Source organism: Ursus maritimus, unplaced genomic scaffold (assembly GCF_017311325.1).
Source record: "Ursus maritimus isolate PB19 unplaced genomic scaffold, ASM1731132v1 scaffold_23, whole genome shotgun sequence".
NCBI classification, from domain to species: domain Eukaryota; kingdom Metazoa; phylum Chordata; class Mammalia; order Carnivora; family Ursidae; genus Ursus; species Ursus maritimus.
The window spans coordinates 10,601,978-10,617,614 of record NW_024424786.1 but is presented as its reverse complement, the minus strand read 5'-3'; the positions used below and the strand labels follow the sequence as shown (position 1 = coordinate 10,617,614).

General features: G+C 37.9%; 1 protein-coding gene and 1 pseudogene across 1 annotated transcript; one reads left to right on the top strand and one right to left on the bottom strand.

The window, feature by feature from the left end:
* Nucleotides 1-336: 336 nt before the first annotated feature.
* Nucleotides 337-3,445, top strand: CCDC179 (coiled-coil domain containing 179). The gene is made up of 3 exons (XM_040639800.1): nucleotides 337-1,689; nucleotides 2,451-2,495; nucleotides 3,326-3,445. Exons 1-3 carry the CDS (start codon nucleotides 1,537-1,539, stop codon nucleotides 3,443-3,445), a joined length of 318 nt encoding a protein of 105 aa, XP_040495734.1. The 5' UTR covers nucleotides 337-1,536.
* Nucleotides 3,446-3,752: 307 nt separating this feature from the next.
* LOC103659379 lies at nucleotides 3,753-4,831 on the bottom strand (annotated as a pseudogene).
* Between the last annotated feature and the right edge of the window lie 10,806 nt (nucleotides 4,832-15,637).

The following is a 15,637-nucleotide window of genomic DNA, read 5'->3' as shown; positions in this document are numbered from 1 at the left end:
TTTCAAGTCAGTTCCTGGGTTGTGATCATGAGCTAGATTACATAATTTTTCTAAGTTGTGCTCTTCCCAGAGAGGAGAGTTTCAGGAAGGAAGTCGTCAACGGTTTCGAGCAATAGTGGTGGGCCAGATTATTTAATTTTCCTAAGCCTAACTCTTCCAAGAGAACTCACTGCAGCTCCTAACACCATGCAAAAGTCACACGGTAAAAAAGTGTCCATTGAATTTAGGAGGAAGATCACCAGTGACCACTTTGAAACAAGTACCAATGGGGTAGTAAGCGCTGAAGCAGGTTGCAGTGACCCAAATATTGCACTGGATGTAAAGAAGAGGACATGGGAATCCCAGACAACTCTTGGGATTGTTCACTGTAAATACAGGGGATGGGCAAGAGTTACAATTAACTGTTGTTCAAAGGGCTTTGGTTTATTAGTTTAATTAGGGGATGATTTGAGCATATTGTATTTGATTGTTGAAAGAAAACAGAGACTATAGAGAGATTAACAAGGGGAGGGAATAACCTAGAGCAAGAACTCTGAGGCTTCTAGGAGGAAAACAGCATGGGAACAAAAATGAACGGATGTATTTGAGACAAAAAGAGGGGTAACAACTTTTTCAATTTAACAGTATTTCAGGGAAAAGGTAACGTGGATTCAAACAAGGCGACAGACTCAGAGGTGGTAAGGAAGTGAGGCAGCTCCAGTCTGGGCTTTTCCAAGCAACTGGTGATCAAAGAGCCCGGAGACCAAAGAGCACAGGCCCCAGGATACAGACTTTGTGGAATGAGTCCCAGAATACGTTCTAATTGTGTAACCTGGGGCAAGGTGTTTAACACGCTAATGTCTCATTTCCCCCAGGATATCCACCCTGCTGTTATTCTCCTGGGTTCTTGTAAAGAGTTCATGACTGCATGGGCACACATGCAGCGCACAGCGCGGAGCATAGGCTCTCCTGCAGGGTGAGCCACCCTCAGTGTGTGAGTGAGAGTGGTGGGCTCAGAGGGTTCAACAGAGGAGAGACAGTTTGAAGGGAGCGCTGCAGAGTCCAAAAAAGAAAGAGCTGGGCAAACATACAAGAGGTGGGAAGCAGTGGCGAAGACCCGATTTAAGTTGGAGATCGTGTGCAACATGTCGTGAGGGCAGTTCCCAAACCCCCTTCCCCACCTGCAGCCCAGGTGTTGACAGGGAGAAGGCAGAGAGAGCTGGATGGATCCAACGACAGCGGTGATGTTAGGACAACGAGGGGATGGAATTGAGAACCCTGATGGCAGGCTGAAGTGAAGGGCCACGGAACCAAGCGAGATGTCTTAAGAAGTGAAGGGGGCTCCTTCGAAAGAGGGCAGAGAGTTGAGAACTAAAAACGATGGAAATACTGTATGCTGTGCTTGTTGGAGCCAGAATGCTGGAAGATTTGTGGTGACCTCCCAGCCTGAATTCTACAGTCCTGCTCAGGACCGCAAGAACTTGACCCTTCCCACACGGGATTGAAAGACAGCTAAGGGCAAGGGCGGGGCCATGGGGGAGGATAAAGAGAATTGTGATGGGACTGGGCGGGGCTCCAGGGCGGTGGGGGTGTGCCCCTCCATTACTTGGTCTGGGTCTGGCAGTGAGGGCGGGGGAGCGATCGGGGCTCTGCGGCCTAACCAGCATGTGCCTGTGCTGTACGGAGGACGAAGCCATCCAAGTCAGCCCCGTGAGTTCTCCGAGGCCCTAACCCCGCCTTGGCGGGCCTGCCCAGGACCTTGCACTGGGGACACTTGCAATTACGGTCGCTCACGATCATGGCCAATGCAGGCGGGTTTGGTGCTGAGGGTTGGGAATCCCAAGTGAAGTTAGACCCACCCAGGAGGAGGAAAAGGCCCACCCCGCGCCTTCTAGAAGCTGGGCACAATCATCTGTCTGTAGACTGACCCATTAATGTGCCCCAGAGGTGGCGGGCAGAATAAGTTTCTCAACATTGGGGAGGATGGGGGAGGAGATTACTTCTGGGTCTTTGGGTTAAACAACTGGATGGAAATGGGGGGGGCATTTATGGTACAATTTAGAAATTGGGGGAAGCTGTGGGAACCCCACAAACTAAACAGCCAAGCTCCGTGTGTCACAGAAACCCATACCACTTCCTGAGTTCCTCAATCACCCCAAGTACCAGCAGAAACATAATTTTTTGATTTCTTGTACACCCTTTCCTTTCGTGATTAAATCTCAGTACTCCACAGGCTCCCTGTGATGTGGTTCAAGCCTGGTTCTTTTTTCTCATACTATTGCCATCCTACCCCCTGACTTTTACCTTAATGTTCTTATTCTGATCCTGCCTCCTGCAATTGAGATAATATGCATATATTACATAAATAAAAAACAGTAGCATAGGCTTCCTATTATAATAACTAGTGTTTCTGTTTCTTCATGGTTTTTTATGGTTTGTTTTGTTTTAATTTAATTTTACATATTATGTAGGAAGGGCCAAGATGGCAACATCCTTCAGACGTCACTGAAAGGCAGGTAATGTTTAAGTAAATAATTCTGGGTATTTCAAAATTGTAACTTTGTCTTGTTCCTTTATGTGTGGTGGTCTCTAATATGATAGAACTATTATTAGCTAGACACTTCTGTGTTATCTTGCATGGGACTCTGGGATCTTGTGACTACTATTAGAATAATGTGACTACTATTAAATGCTTTACATTCTTGTTTTTCAATGTAATAGGAATAGAATAGAGAAAGCAATGTTTTCCTTGTTATAAAGTAATACCACATAGTTTTCAAAGCAGTTATACCAACTGCACTCCCACTGGAAGTGGATAAAAGTTTCTATTATTCATATACTCTGCACCCTAATACTCCATTATCTTCAGAGCATTCTAGTTTGAACCCTTAGATCTCTGCTACTTATAGATACCATACAATAGGGACATAAAAATCTCTGCTTGACATATGCAGCATTTAAGGGAAGTAAAGAATGTGCATGAATTTTGTTTTCTTATTTCTACAAAGAAAATTCCCTTGGGTTTTTTAATGAACATTACTTTTAACATAAAAGTAAACATGTATATCCATGAGCTTTAGATCCCGCAGCTGGTAAAGTGGGAATCAAGAGTAAATAGTCTCATTCGAAAACTAAAGATGAGCCAGTGTGTTTTCTTCATCTATGAACCACATATTTGAAAAAAGATTTTTCCTACTTTTCTGTAGCTGTGTAAACCATATCCACTGATTGTGTTTATCTTTTTTAATTGACACTAACCAAAAATATAATCAGCATGTTAACTTTTTATGTTTTATGTTTGTTTTATATGTATGATTTGTTTTCCTTCCTTTTAATTTTCCAAAAGTCCAGAGATAAACGTATTGAGAATATGAAAAACCTAAGGAAAGAGAAGAGGAAATTTAATAAACGGTTTGCAAGACCTGCTCCTCTTCCAGAACCAGGACTCCTAGTAAGTACAATATAAAGACTTCACTAAAATTAACAGGTCCTTAAATACAAAAGACATCTTCATTTTTAACTTATGTAGTACTCTAAATTTTGTTTTTCCTCTTTCCTTTGAAAAAATGTGTAATTGTAGTCTGGGAAATTACCTTAAAACTCCTCCATTCAAATTCTCATCTATAATTTAAAATCTCTCTCACTCTATTTTTTTTTGGGGGGGGGGGTCTGGGTAAAGTTTTCTTTATTGATGGTACATGACAAAGTAGGGCTCTCTAAGCCCCTCTTCTTCAGGGAGTCTGAGATAGATTCCAGACCAGGAGATTCTCAGTGGGTGGGTGAATGAGTTGGGGCAAGGACTCCCTAGCATCTGAGGGCTCCTCTCTTCCTCTTGTGCTCTCCCTAGGTTTGGGGACTCTTACTCTTTGGAGGGCATGTGGACCATAAGGTGCACCACCCACATGCTGTAGCCAATTCATTGTCATACCAGGAAATGAGCTTGACAAAGTGGTCATTGAGAGCAATGCCAGCCCCAGCATCAAAGATGGAAGAGTTAGTGTCACTGTTAAAGTTGTAGGAGACAACCGGGTCAGTGTAGTCCAGAGTGCCACTGAGGGGGCCCTCTGATGCCTGCTTTACCACCTTCTCCAGGGAGCTTTCTCCAGGCAGCAGATCAGATCCATAACTAACATACTGGGGTGGAGACATGGAAGACCATGCCAGTGAGCTTCCCATTCAGCTCAGGAATGGCCTTGCCCATAGCCTTGGCAATACCAATAGAAACAGGAATGATGTTCTGGGAAGCCCCTTGGCCATCATGCTACAGCTTCCCAGAGAGCTCATCCACGGTCTTCTGGATGGCAGTGATGGCATGGACTGTGGTCGTAAGTCTCTCTACAATGTCAAAATTGTCATGGATGACCTTGGCCAAAGGGGCCAAGCAGTTGGTGATGCAGAAGGCATTGCTGATAATCTTCAGGGAGTTGTCATACTTCTCATGCTTCACACCCATCACAAACATGGGACCATTAGCAAAAGGGATAGGGATAATGACCTTCTTCGCTCCACCCTTCAAGTGAGCCCCATCCTTCTCCATGTAGTGAAGACACCAGTGCACTCCACAACATATTCAGCAAGAACATCACCCCATTTGATGTCAGTGAGCTTTTGCTCCTGCAAGATGGAGATGGGCTTTCCATTGATCACACGTTTCCAGTTCTCAGCCTTGACTGTGCCATTGAATTTGTCAGGGTGGAATCATACTGGAACGTGCAGACCATGTAGCTGAGATCAATGAAAGGGTCATGGATGGTGACAATATCCAGTTTTTCAGAGTTAAAAGCAGCCCTGATGACCAGGAACCCATTATGGCCAAATCCATTTACTTTAACCTTTGCCATTGCGTCTCAGGAACCTGGGTGGCACTGCACAAAAAGATGCGGCTGGGTGTTGAATGGGAAGGAGGAGAGAGCCTATTTAAATCTCCTTTGAAATTGTCTCCTGGAGATGATGTGGTTTAATGAAAAGAGTAAGATCTTAAGAAACCACGTTATTCTCGTTTCTAGTTTTTGCTTTACCATATATGATCTTGACTGCCCAAAATCATTATTTAAATCTTTTGGATTATATTATTTGGAAAATAAATGATAAAATCTCCTGGTAAATAGTGATTCAGCCTAGGCTTGATCACTTGCAACATCATAAAAGTCTATACCAATCACAGCTTATTCCCACTTTGCACATTTTTTTTAAATTTAAATTTTAGTTAACATACAGCACAATATTGCTTTCAGGAAAAGAATTCATTGATTCACCACTTACATACAACACCCAGTGCCCATCACAACAAGTGCCTTCTTTAATACCCATCACCCATCTAGCCCCTCCCATACATTCATCTGTTTTGTTTCTTAAATTCCACATATGAGTGAGATCACATGGTATTTGTCTTTCTCTGACTGATTCATTTCGCTTAGCATAATATACTCTAGCTCCATCCACGTTGTTGCAAATGGCAAGATTTTCTTCTTTTTGATGGCATTGGTGTATGTGTGTGTGTGTGTGTGTGTGTGTGTGTGTGTGTATCACATCTTCTTTATCCATTCATCTCTTGATGCACATTTGGGCTCTCTCCATATTTTGGCTATTGCTAATAATACTGCTATGAACATCAGGGTGCATGTACCCCTTTGAATCTGTATTTTTGTATCCTTTGGGTAAATACCCAATAATGCAATTGCTGGACTGTAGGGTAGCTCTATTTTTATTTTTTTGAGGAACCTCCATACTGTTCTCCAGAGTGGTTGCACTAGTTTGCATTTCCACCAATAGTCATCTTTGCATATCTTTGACATGGACTTCAAAGTGCTTCCACATAACCTGTCATTATTGTTTCCATGAGCCTTTTACATGTAGTGTTAATTATATTTCCTGTAGCCAAACATAAATCCAATGGCCCTCCATTTTAAAGGCCTTCAGATACTTTAGAAAACTGTTACCTTCCTTCATATTCAGGTTTTTCTTCAGGGTGAAAATCCCCATTTTCCTCATCCATTCCTCTTTCAACCTAGTAGTGAGCCCTGGCCTTATTCAGGCAATCTGCAGGATCAGAATTATATTTTATTATAAAAAAAGATTTGGGGAAAATTATATTTCCAGTAATTAAGTTTTTTTCTGTCGGTTTTCGCTTTGAAAGAAAATATTTTATAAGCACAACTAATGAATATCTATGGCAGGTAGGAATTGCTAACTTTACCTCCTTATAAGAGAAACTCAACCTCAGTGGCTTAACCAAATAGGAGTATATTTTTTCTCCAAAGAACTCCTGACCTAGACAGTCTAGAGCTGACATGTGGTTCCAAAAATCACTAAAGAAGTTCTAGGTTCCTTCTGTCTTTATGATCTTTCAGACTTTTCACATGACTTTCATTCTCATGACTTTGCAATCACTTAACTTTTTACCGTCTATAGTTTTGCCTTTTCCAGAATGTCATATAGTTGGAATCGTACAGTATGTAGCCTTTCAGACTGGCTTCTTTCACTCAGCAAAATGCATTTAAGGTTCCCTCATATCTTTTCATGACTTGGTAACCCATTTCTTTTTATCATTGAATAATATTCCATGTTATTCATGCACCTATTGAAGACACCATTGTTGCTTCCAATGTTTGGTAATCATGAATAAAGCTGCTGTAAACATTCATGTGCAGGTTTTTGCATGAACATGAATTTTCAGCTCATTTGGGTAAATATTTAGGAGTACACTTGCTGGATAATATGGTAAAACTATGTTGAGTTTTATAAGAAACTGGAAAATTGTCTTCCAAGGTAGCTGTATAATTTTGCATCCCAGCCATGAATGTGAGTTCCTGTTGTTCCACCTCCTTGCTAACCTTTGATGTTACCAGTGTTTTGGATTTTAGCCATTCTGACAGGTGTATAGTGATAGCTCATTGTTTCAATTTGCCATTCCCTGTTGACATATACTATTGATAATATTTTCATATGTTTATCTGCTCTCTGTATAACTTCTTTGGCACAGTGTCTATTTCAATATTTTGCCCACTTTTTAATTGAGGTCACTTTCTTGTTGAGTTTTAACAGCCATTTGTATATTTTGGATACCAGTTCTTTATAAGATATGCATTTTTGCAAATTTTTCCCCTAGTTCTTGCTGTTTTCATTCTTCTAATAGTGTCTTTCCCAGAGTAGAAGTTTTTAATTTTAAAGAAGTCTAATTGATTAATTATTTCTTTCATGGATCATGCCTTTGGTGTTATATCTAAAAACTCCCAAGGTCACACAGATTTTTCTCTTGTGTTATCTAAGACTTTCACAACTTTGCATTTTACATTTAGGTTTATGATACATTCTGAGTTAATTTTTGAAAAGTACAAGGTGTCTAGGTTTTGTTTTGTTTTTGTTTTTGGCATGTGGATGTTTTTCCAGTTGTTTTGCAACATTTGTTGAAAAGACCGTCCTTTCTCTATTGTATTGCCTTTGGTCTTTTGTCAAAGATCTGTTGACTAACTGTTTAGGTCGATTTGTGGCCTGTCTATTCTATTCCATTGAATAAAATATTTATCTGTTCTTTCACTATTACTGTACTGTATTGATTACTGTAACTTTATTGTAAGTCTTGAAGTCAGGTAGTGTTAGTCTTCCAACTTGGTTCTTTCCTTTCAATGCTGTGTTAGCAATGCTGGATCTTTTTGCTTTTCCATATAAAATTTAGACTCAAATTTGTCAAAATCCACAAAGTAACTTGCTAGAATGATTGAAATTGTGTTGAATCTATAGATCAATTTGGAAGGAACTGACCTCTTAACAATATTGAGTCTTCCTGTAAGTGAACATTGGGCTTCTCCCATTTATTTAGATCATCATTGACTTCTTTCATCAGAATTTTACAGTTTTCCTCATTCAGACTCTACATATTTTGTTAGACTTATACCTAAGTATTTCCTTTTTTGGGGTATTAATGTAAATGGTATTCTGTTTTCAACTTCAAATTCAAATTGTTCATTACTAATACATAGGAAGTCAAATGACTCTTCCATATTAAACTTATATCCTGCAACCTTGCCTAGTCATTCCAGGAATTTTTTGTTCTTCTTATTGTTGATTCATTGGAATTTTCTACATAAACAAATAGATCATCTGTGAATGACAGTCTTATTTATTCCTTTCCAATCTGTATACTTTTTATTTCTTCCTCTTTTATATTACATCAGCTAGGACTTCCAGTGCGATATTGAATAGAAATGGTGACAGAGGACATCCTTGCCTTGTTCCTGATCTTAGCTGGAAAGCATCTAGTTACTCACCATTAAATATTATGTAGATGCCCTGTAGATGTTTTTTTTTTTTTTTTTACCAAGTTGAGACAGTTCCCCTATATTCCTACTGTGCTAGGAGTTTTGTTTTATTTTATTTTATTTTATTTTTGTATCATAAATGGCTGTTGGATTTCATTAAATGCTTTTTCTAAATCTATCGGTATGATCACATGATTTTTCTTCTTTAGCCTGTTGTGATGGATTACATTAATTGATTTCCAGATTTGAGCCAGCATTGCATATCTGGAGTAAATCCCACTTGATCCGGTGTATGCTTCTTTATATGTATTGTTAGATTCAATTTGTTAATATTTTGTTGAGGATTTTTGTATCTATGCTTGAGAGATAATAGTCTGTCATTTTCTTTCTTGTAACGTCTTTGGTTTGGGTATTAAAGTAATGCTGGCCTTACAGAATAAGTTAGGAAGTTTTCCCTCCACTTCTATTTTCTGCAAGAGATTGTAGAGAACTGGTATAATTTCCTTTTTAAATGTTTGGTAGAATTCACCAGTGAACTGATCTGGGCCTGGTGCTTTCTATTTTGAAACTTAATTATTGATAAAATTTCTTATACTTTTTAATTGTCCCACAGTTCTTAGTTATTCTATTCCATTTTTTTTCTCATCCTTTTTTCTGTTTGCTTTTTAGTTTGGACAGTTTCTTTTGATGTGTTGTCAAGTTTTGATTTTTTTTTTCTCTACTGTGTCAATCTACTTATAAGCCCATGTATGTCATGCTTAATTTATGCTACAATGTTTTAGATTTCTAGTATTTGTTTTTGATTCTTAGAGTTTCCTTTTCTCCTTACATTATCAATCTGTTCTTGCATCTTGCCCACTTTTCCATTAGAGCCCTTAGCATATTGATAATAATTATTTTAAATTCCCAGTCTGATCATTCCCAAATCTCTGCCATAACTAAGTTTGGATCTGATGCTTGCTTTGTCTCTTCAGACTGTTTTGCTTTTGTTTTTACTTTAAGCATGTCTTATATTTTTGTTATTGTTAAGAGCCAGACATGATATATTGAGTAAGTTAGAAGCTGAGATAGATAAGCCTTTAGTGTGAGGTTTTGTGTTTATCTGGCTAGGATTTGGGCTGTGTTTTCTATTGGCTGTAGCTGTGGCATAAGAGGTGAAAATTTACTCCTTATTTTTGTGTCTCCTCTTATATTTGAGTTCCCCTAGAGCCTCTTTCTTTCCTTTTTTTTTTTTAAGGTTTTATTTATTTATTTGACAGAGAGAGAGACAGCCAGCAAGAGAGGGAACACAAGCAGGGGAAGTGAGAGAGGAAGAAGCAGGACCTCAGCGGAAAAGCCCGATGAGGGGCTCCATCCCACACTCCGGGATCACACCCTGAGCCGAAGGCAGACACTTAACGACAGAGCCACCCAGGCGCCCCCAGAGCCTCTTTCTTAAATAAGATCTGAGGCTTGTAGTTCTTTAAGCTAACTTCCCTGATGTTATTGTAGGAGCCTTATTAATGTGGTGGTAAGTTGTTGGAAGGGGAGAAGCATATTGTAGGCCTATGAATAGATCTCAGTCTTTTAGTGAGCCTCTGTCCCTAAGACACGACTTTCTCAACAATTACTTAGCGACCCTTACTCTTAAGTGAAACAGGAAGGCTATAGGGGACTGGAGTTGGGTATCTTCCTCTGCTATGTAGAAGAGTCTGGATTTGGCTATTTCCCTTCCCTAGGTTACTAAGGGTTTAATAAAACCCAAATTGGTTAGGTTGTGATAAAATAGTTTCCCTTAAGGGCATGCCCTATTTAAGGAGAAGACAGAGCTTAGGAGAATTTCAAAATAGTTGCTTTTCCCCTCCCATTGTTGGAAGCAAAAGGAGATTTTTTTCCCTCTGATTACCACAATAAGACCTGGTGGGGCTCCTAGAGGTAAAACTCAAGGAAATATGGTGGCCTCCCTAAGACTGCCCCCCCACCCTAAGTTTGTAACTTTGAAGGTAATCCATAGTGAGCTTCAACAATTTGTCCATTAAAGTTTGAGTGTTCCTGTTGGAACAGTATCCAGCAGCATCGTTTGTGTCTCGTTTGTCCTATGACCTCAATTCACTGACAGATCTAATAATAGTTGTTGATTTTTAGTTTGTTCAACTTTTTTTCTTGTGAGGATGGGACTGATGACTTCCGAGTTCTTTTACATGTCAGACTGGAAACCCCCACTTATATTTCTTTGCTCAAAACTGGTCACTAGCCACCCCAAGCTGCAAGTATGTTTAGAGTGGTGAAAAGGTGAACTGGCTTCTTTGCTGCTCTGAAGAGAACTGAGGTTCCATTAGTGTGGATGAAAGTACTTTATTTTCTCAGGCTGTCATGGTCCTCATATAATTCACCCTCCTCTTCTAGTCTTGGAGTAAATAACAGATTATGAGTAACAGTTCAGCCCTTCAGCTTTTTCTTCTTCCTATTTGTCTTTGCCTAGTCAAGGGAGCTTATGCATTGCCACCTAGAAACTCAGGATCCTCAAGCTTATAGAGTTAAATATCTACAAAGATATTTAAATATCTAAAAAGTTCTTCCCTTGCAGATATACTAGTGTTTGAAATACTGCCCACATCATCATGGCCTCTCAGATATGCATTAAAATATGTCTGCACAACATATTTTACATCTGTTCAGTTATCCCTTAGTAAAGTATAATTATACGGGATATAGAGGAGAAGGAAGCAGTGATTCCTGAGACCACCTTTCTATTACGTGTGGCAATTACCACCACTTCGGAGCCCTTTAACTTTTTGATTCATTTCCACACATTAGTTTGGCTAATTTTTCTGTCTCATTGCAAGTTCAGATATCCTGTGCCATCAGTCTTCTCCCCTCATGACTTGCCCCTCAATACCAAACCATTTAGGATTTTCCATTAAAAAGCTCTCCCGCATTTTTTTCTTGATCTACCAGATGTTTTTTAAGGAAATGCCTATAGACTTATTGTATATCAATTATCCAACCAACACACTTGAGTTTCAGAGACAAATAAAATGTCTCCAAATAAGTAAAAATATAAAAAACAAAACACATGATATATGAGAAGACTGAGTTCAATCTGGTACTTAGTACTTATTCTCCTTACTACAAGGATTCTTGGAATTGTGTTCAAAACATCACGATATTTTTCCTCTGGCAGTATTAGGCAGTCATGAAAGTTCTGATATCCTGTAAAAGAGAAAATGCACCCTTCACCCAAGAAAGAACATGAGGGGGATGAAAGCCCCAAAGTACACACTACGCTGATGCTAAAGGGCTTCTCAGGACTTACCAAAGAGTAATAATAGCAAGGAGGTACTGTGGAAACCCTATTCTAGTGTTTCCTATATACTGACCAAGATGTACAGTGTATCATATTTAAGCTTGAACTCTCAGTGCTTCTAAATATGATCAGGACCAATTTTATTTTTTTTTTATTTGGTTTGGTTTAATTTCCAAATTGTTGTGGGCTGTCATTTTGTAACATATGATCAAAATGTCATAGCAATATCAGATTATTACAAATGAACATAAATATTTATTCTCAATTTGTCTAACTAATCTCGTTGCAAAGTTGTAATGACTGTTAGGCTAGCACTAAAAGCAGACCACACAGAATAACACATCTCTAAAGTGTACTGATCCTCTCACTTTTTTTCCCCTTACATCTTTTGCAAATTGTTGGGTTATAAGCAGCATCCCTACTAATACCCTCTTCTCTTTTTCTTTCATCTTAAATTGATTTTTGGCTTCAGGAAAAAATATAACAACAGTATTTGTACAACTTAAATGGTTTGGGATGAAAATAAAAACATGGGTCCATACATATAGGTATTTTTAACATATGGGTTGTGCCCAGTAGAATAGAAGATGTACGATAAGGCTAGAGCACCTAGTTGTAAAAACTTTGAAAAAGTATTTTTATTTTGATTTTTGTCTGTTTAAAGTCTCTATAACAAATCTGTCTCATAATTATTTTATTAATAATCATAATCATTGATATTAAAATAATCATAAAATATTCGTTTATGGTTAAATTCCTGTCAATGCTGATATACATACTCTTTCTATTTTTACTTATTTGTCTATATTTACTTATTTACTTATTTTTACTCACTTCCATTTCAAGACTTAAAAAACTCTCAACAGATACACATAACATGCTTCCTCAGCCAACCACAGACCATAAAACTGGGAACGAAAACCCCTATGTTTAACATCTCTGTTACATCCATAATGTGTAGAAATGACCTTAACCCTTTCTCCAACCTGTTATTTTTGGTTTCTACAAATTCTTCCTGCTTGTAGTGTTTGTTATCTGATTCACAGAAGGAAAAAAACCCACTTTATATCATATTCATTTCCGGATACGAATTATTTCATAATAGTGCTTTTCACATCTGGCTACTATCTGAATGTGATGTTGTGGTAATTTAGAATAGCATTTCAAGCTCTTTATGAAATTCTTTTTGTAAGAAAGTCTACTCCCTTTGAGATCTTTCCCAGATAATTTAGAACTTTGCATAAATTTTTCCTCATATACATTGTAATTGAATTTATTTTTCTTTATGTACTTTAATTTCTTCTAGTGGACATAAAGGTGGAGTCTGTATGGAAGCAATCATTCCAGACCAAACTATGCGGGTTTATATCATCAAGTGGCATTTCGTAATTTGACTTCATTTGAAAAATAAAGGCCAAACTCTGCCATTTCAACAAAATAAACACAGTGCAACCATCTAACATCCAAGCCACAGGGTCTAGAATTTTATTAAATACTGTAACTCATTACCACTCTCTTTTCTGTGGTAAATTTGAGATTTGCTGCTTTTCAACAAAAAATAATATGTACAGGCTTTTAAAAATGATATCCTGCTCTTTTAAATTTTTGCAATTAAATTTATGACATCTAAAAATTTAGAGTTAATAATAGGAGAAATGCCCCTAACTTGGCAGCAGCCAAATATATAAATCAGTTAATAACAAACTTAAAGAAATAAATTGATAATAATAATAGTATGGGATTTTAACACCCTATTCATAGCAATGGACAAATCATATAAGGAGAAGATCAACAAGGAAACAAGGGCTTTGAATGACACACTGGACCAGACAGACTTAACAGATATATTCAAACATTCCATCCTAAAGCAGAAAAATACACATTTTTTTTCCAGTGCACATGGAACATTCTCAAGAATAGATCACATACTGGGTCACAAGTCAGGCCTAAACCTATACAAAAAGACTGAGATCATACCATGCATATTTTCAGACCATAATGCCATGAAACTTGAAGTCAACCACAAGAAAAAATTTGGAAAGCCTGTAAATACATGGAGGTTAAAGAATAGCCTACTAAAATCAGGATATTAAAGAAGAATTTAAAAAATGCATGGAAGCAAATGAAAATGAAAATATGACAGTCCAAAACCTTTGGGATGTAGCAAAGGTGGTCCTAAAAATTAAGTATATAGCCATACAGGCCTTCTTCAAGAAGTAAGAAAAGTCTCAAATATACAACCTAGCCTTACACCTAAAGGAACTAGAAAAAGAACAGCAAATAGAGCCTAAATCCAGCAGGAGAAGGGAAATAATATAGATTAGGGCAGAAATAAATGATATAGAAAATTTTAAAAACCCCAGTAGAACAGATCAACGAAACTAGGAGCTGTTTCTTTGAAAGAATTAACAAAATTGATAAAACCCTAACCAGACTAATCAAAAAGAAAAGATAAAGGACCCAAATAAATAAAACCGTGAATGAAAGAAGAGAGATCACAACCAACAGAAACACAATTATAAAAGAATATTATGGGCAATTATATGCCAACAAATTAGGCAATCTAGAAGAAATGGATGAATTCCTAGAAACCATAAACTACCAAAACTGAAACAGGAAGAAATAGAAAACCTGAACAGACCCATAACCAGCAAAAAAATTGAATCAGTAACCAAAAGTTTCCCAACAAAGAGTCCAGGGCCTGAAGGCTTCCTAGGGGAATTCTATCAAACATTTAAAAAAGAAATAATACCTGTGCTCCTGAAACTGTTCCAAAAAATATAAATGGAAGGAAAACTTCCAAACTCATCCTATGAGGCCAGCATTACCTTGATCCCAAAACCAAACCAAGACCCCACTATAAAAGAAGAATTACCTGATAAACATGGATGCAAAAATTCTCAACAGGACACTAGCTAATCAAATCCAACAGTATATTAAAAGGATTATTCACCATGAACAAGTGGGATTCATTCCTAGGCTGCAGGGGTGGTTCAATATCCATAATCAACATGATATATCACATTAATTCAAGAAAGGATAAGAACCATGTGATCCTCTCAACAGATGTAGGAAAAAAAAAAAAGCATTTGACGAAATACAGCATAAAGGCCATATATGAAAGACCCACAGCTTATATCATCCTCAATGGGGAAAAACTGAGAGCTTTTCCCATAAGGTCAGGAACATGACAGCAATGTCTACTCTCACCACTGTCATTCAACGTAGTACTGGAAATCCTAGCCTCAGCAATCAGACAACAAAAAGAAATAGAAGGCAATCCGAATTGGCAAGGAAGAAGTCAAACTTTCACTCTTTGCAGACAACATGATACTCCATGTAGAAAACCTAAAAGACTCCACAAAAAAATTGCTAGAACTATACAGGAATTCAGCAAAGTCACAGGATATAAAATCAATGCACAGAAGTCTGTCGCATTTTTATACACCAATAATGAAGAAGCAGAAAGGGAAATCAAGGAATTGATTCCATTTACAATTGCAGCAAAACCCATAAAATACCTAGAAATAAACCTAACCAAAGAGGTAAAAGATCTGTACTCTGAAAACTATAGAACACTCATAAAAGAAAATGAAGACGACACAAAGAAATGGAAAAATATTCCATGCTCATGGATTGGAAGGAAGAACAAATACTGTTAAAATGTCTACACCACCCAAAGCGATCTACACATTCAAGGTAATCCCTATGAATATACCACCAGCATTTTTTTCACAGGGCTGGAACAAAAAATTCTAAAACTTGTATGGAACCAGAAAAGACCCTGAATAGCCAAAGTAATGTTGAAAAAGAAAACTAAAGCTGGGGGCATCACAATTCTGGACTTTAAGCTGTATTGCAAAGCTGTAATCATCAAGACAGTATGGTACTGGCATAAAAACACACACATAGATCAACAGAACAGAATAGAGAATTCAGAAATGGACCCTCAACGATATGGTCAGCTAATCTTTGACAAAGCAGGAAAGAATATCCAATGGAGAAAAGATAGTCTCTTCAATAAACGGTGGTGGTAAAACTGGACAGCCCCATGCAGAAGAATGAAACTGGACCACTTTCTTACACCATACACAAAAATAAACTCAAAATGGAT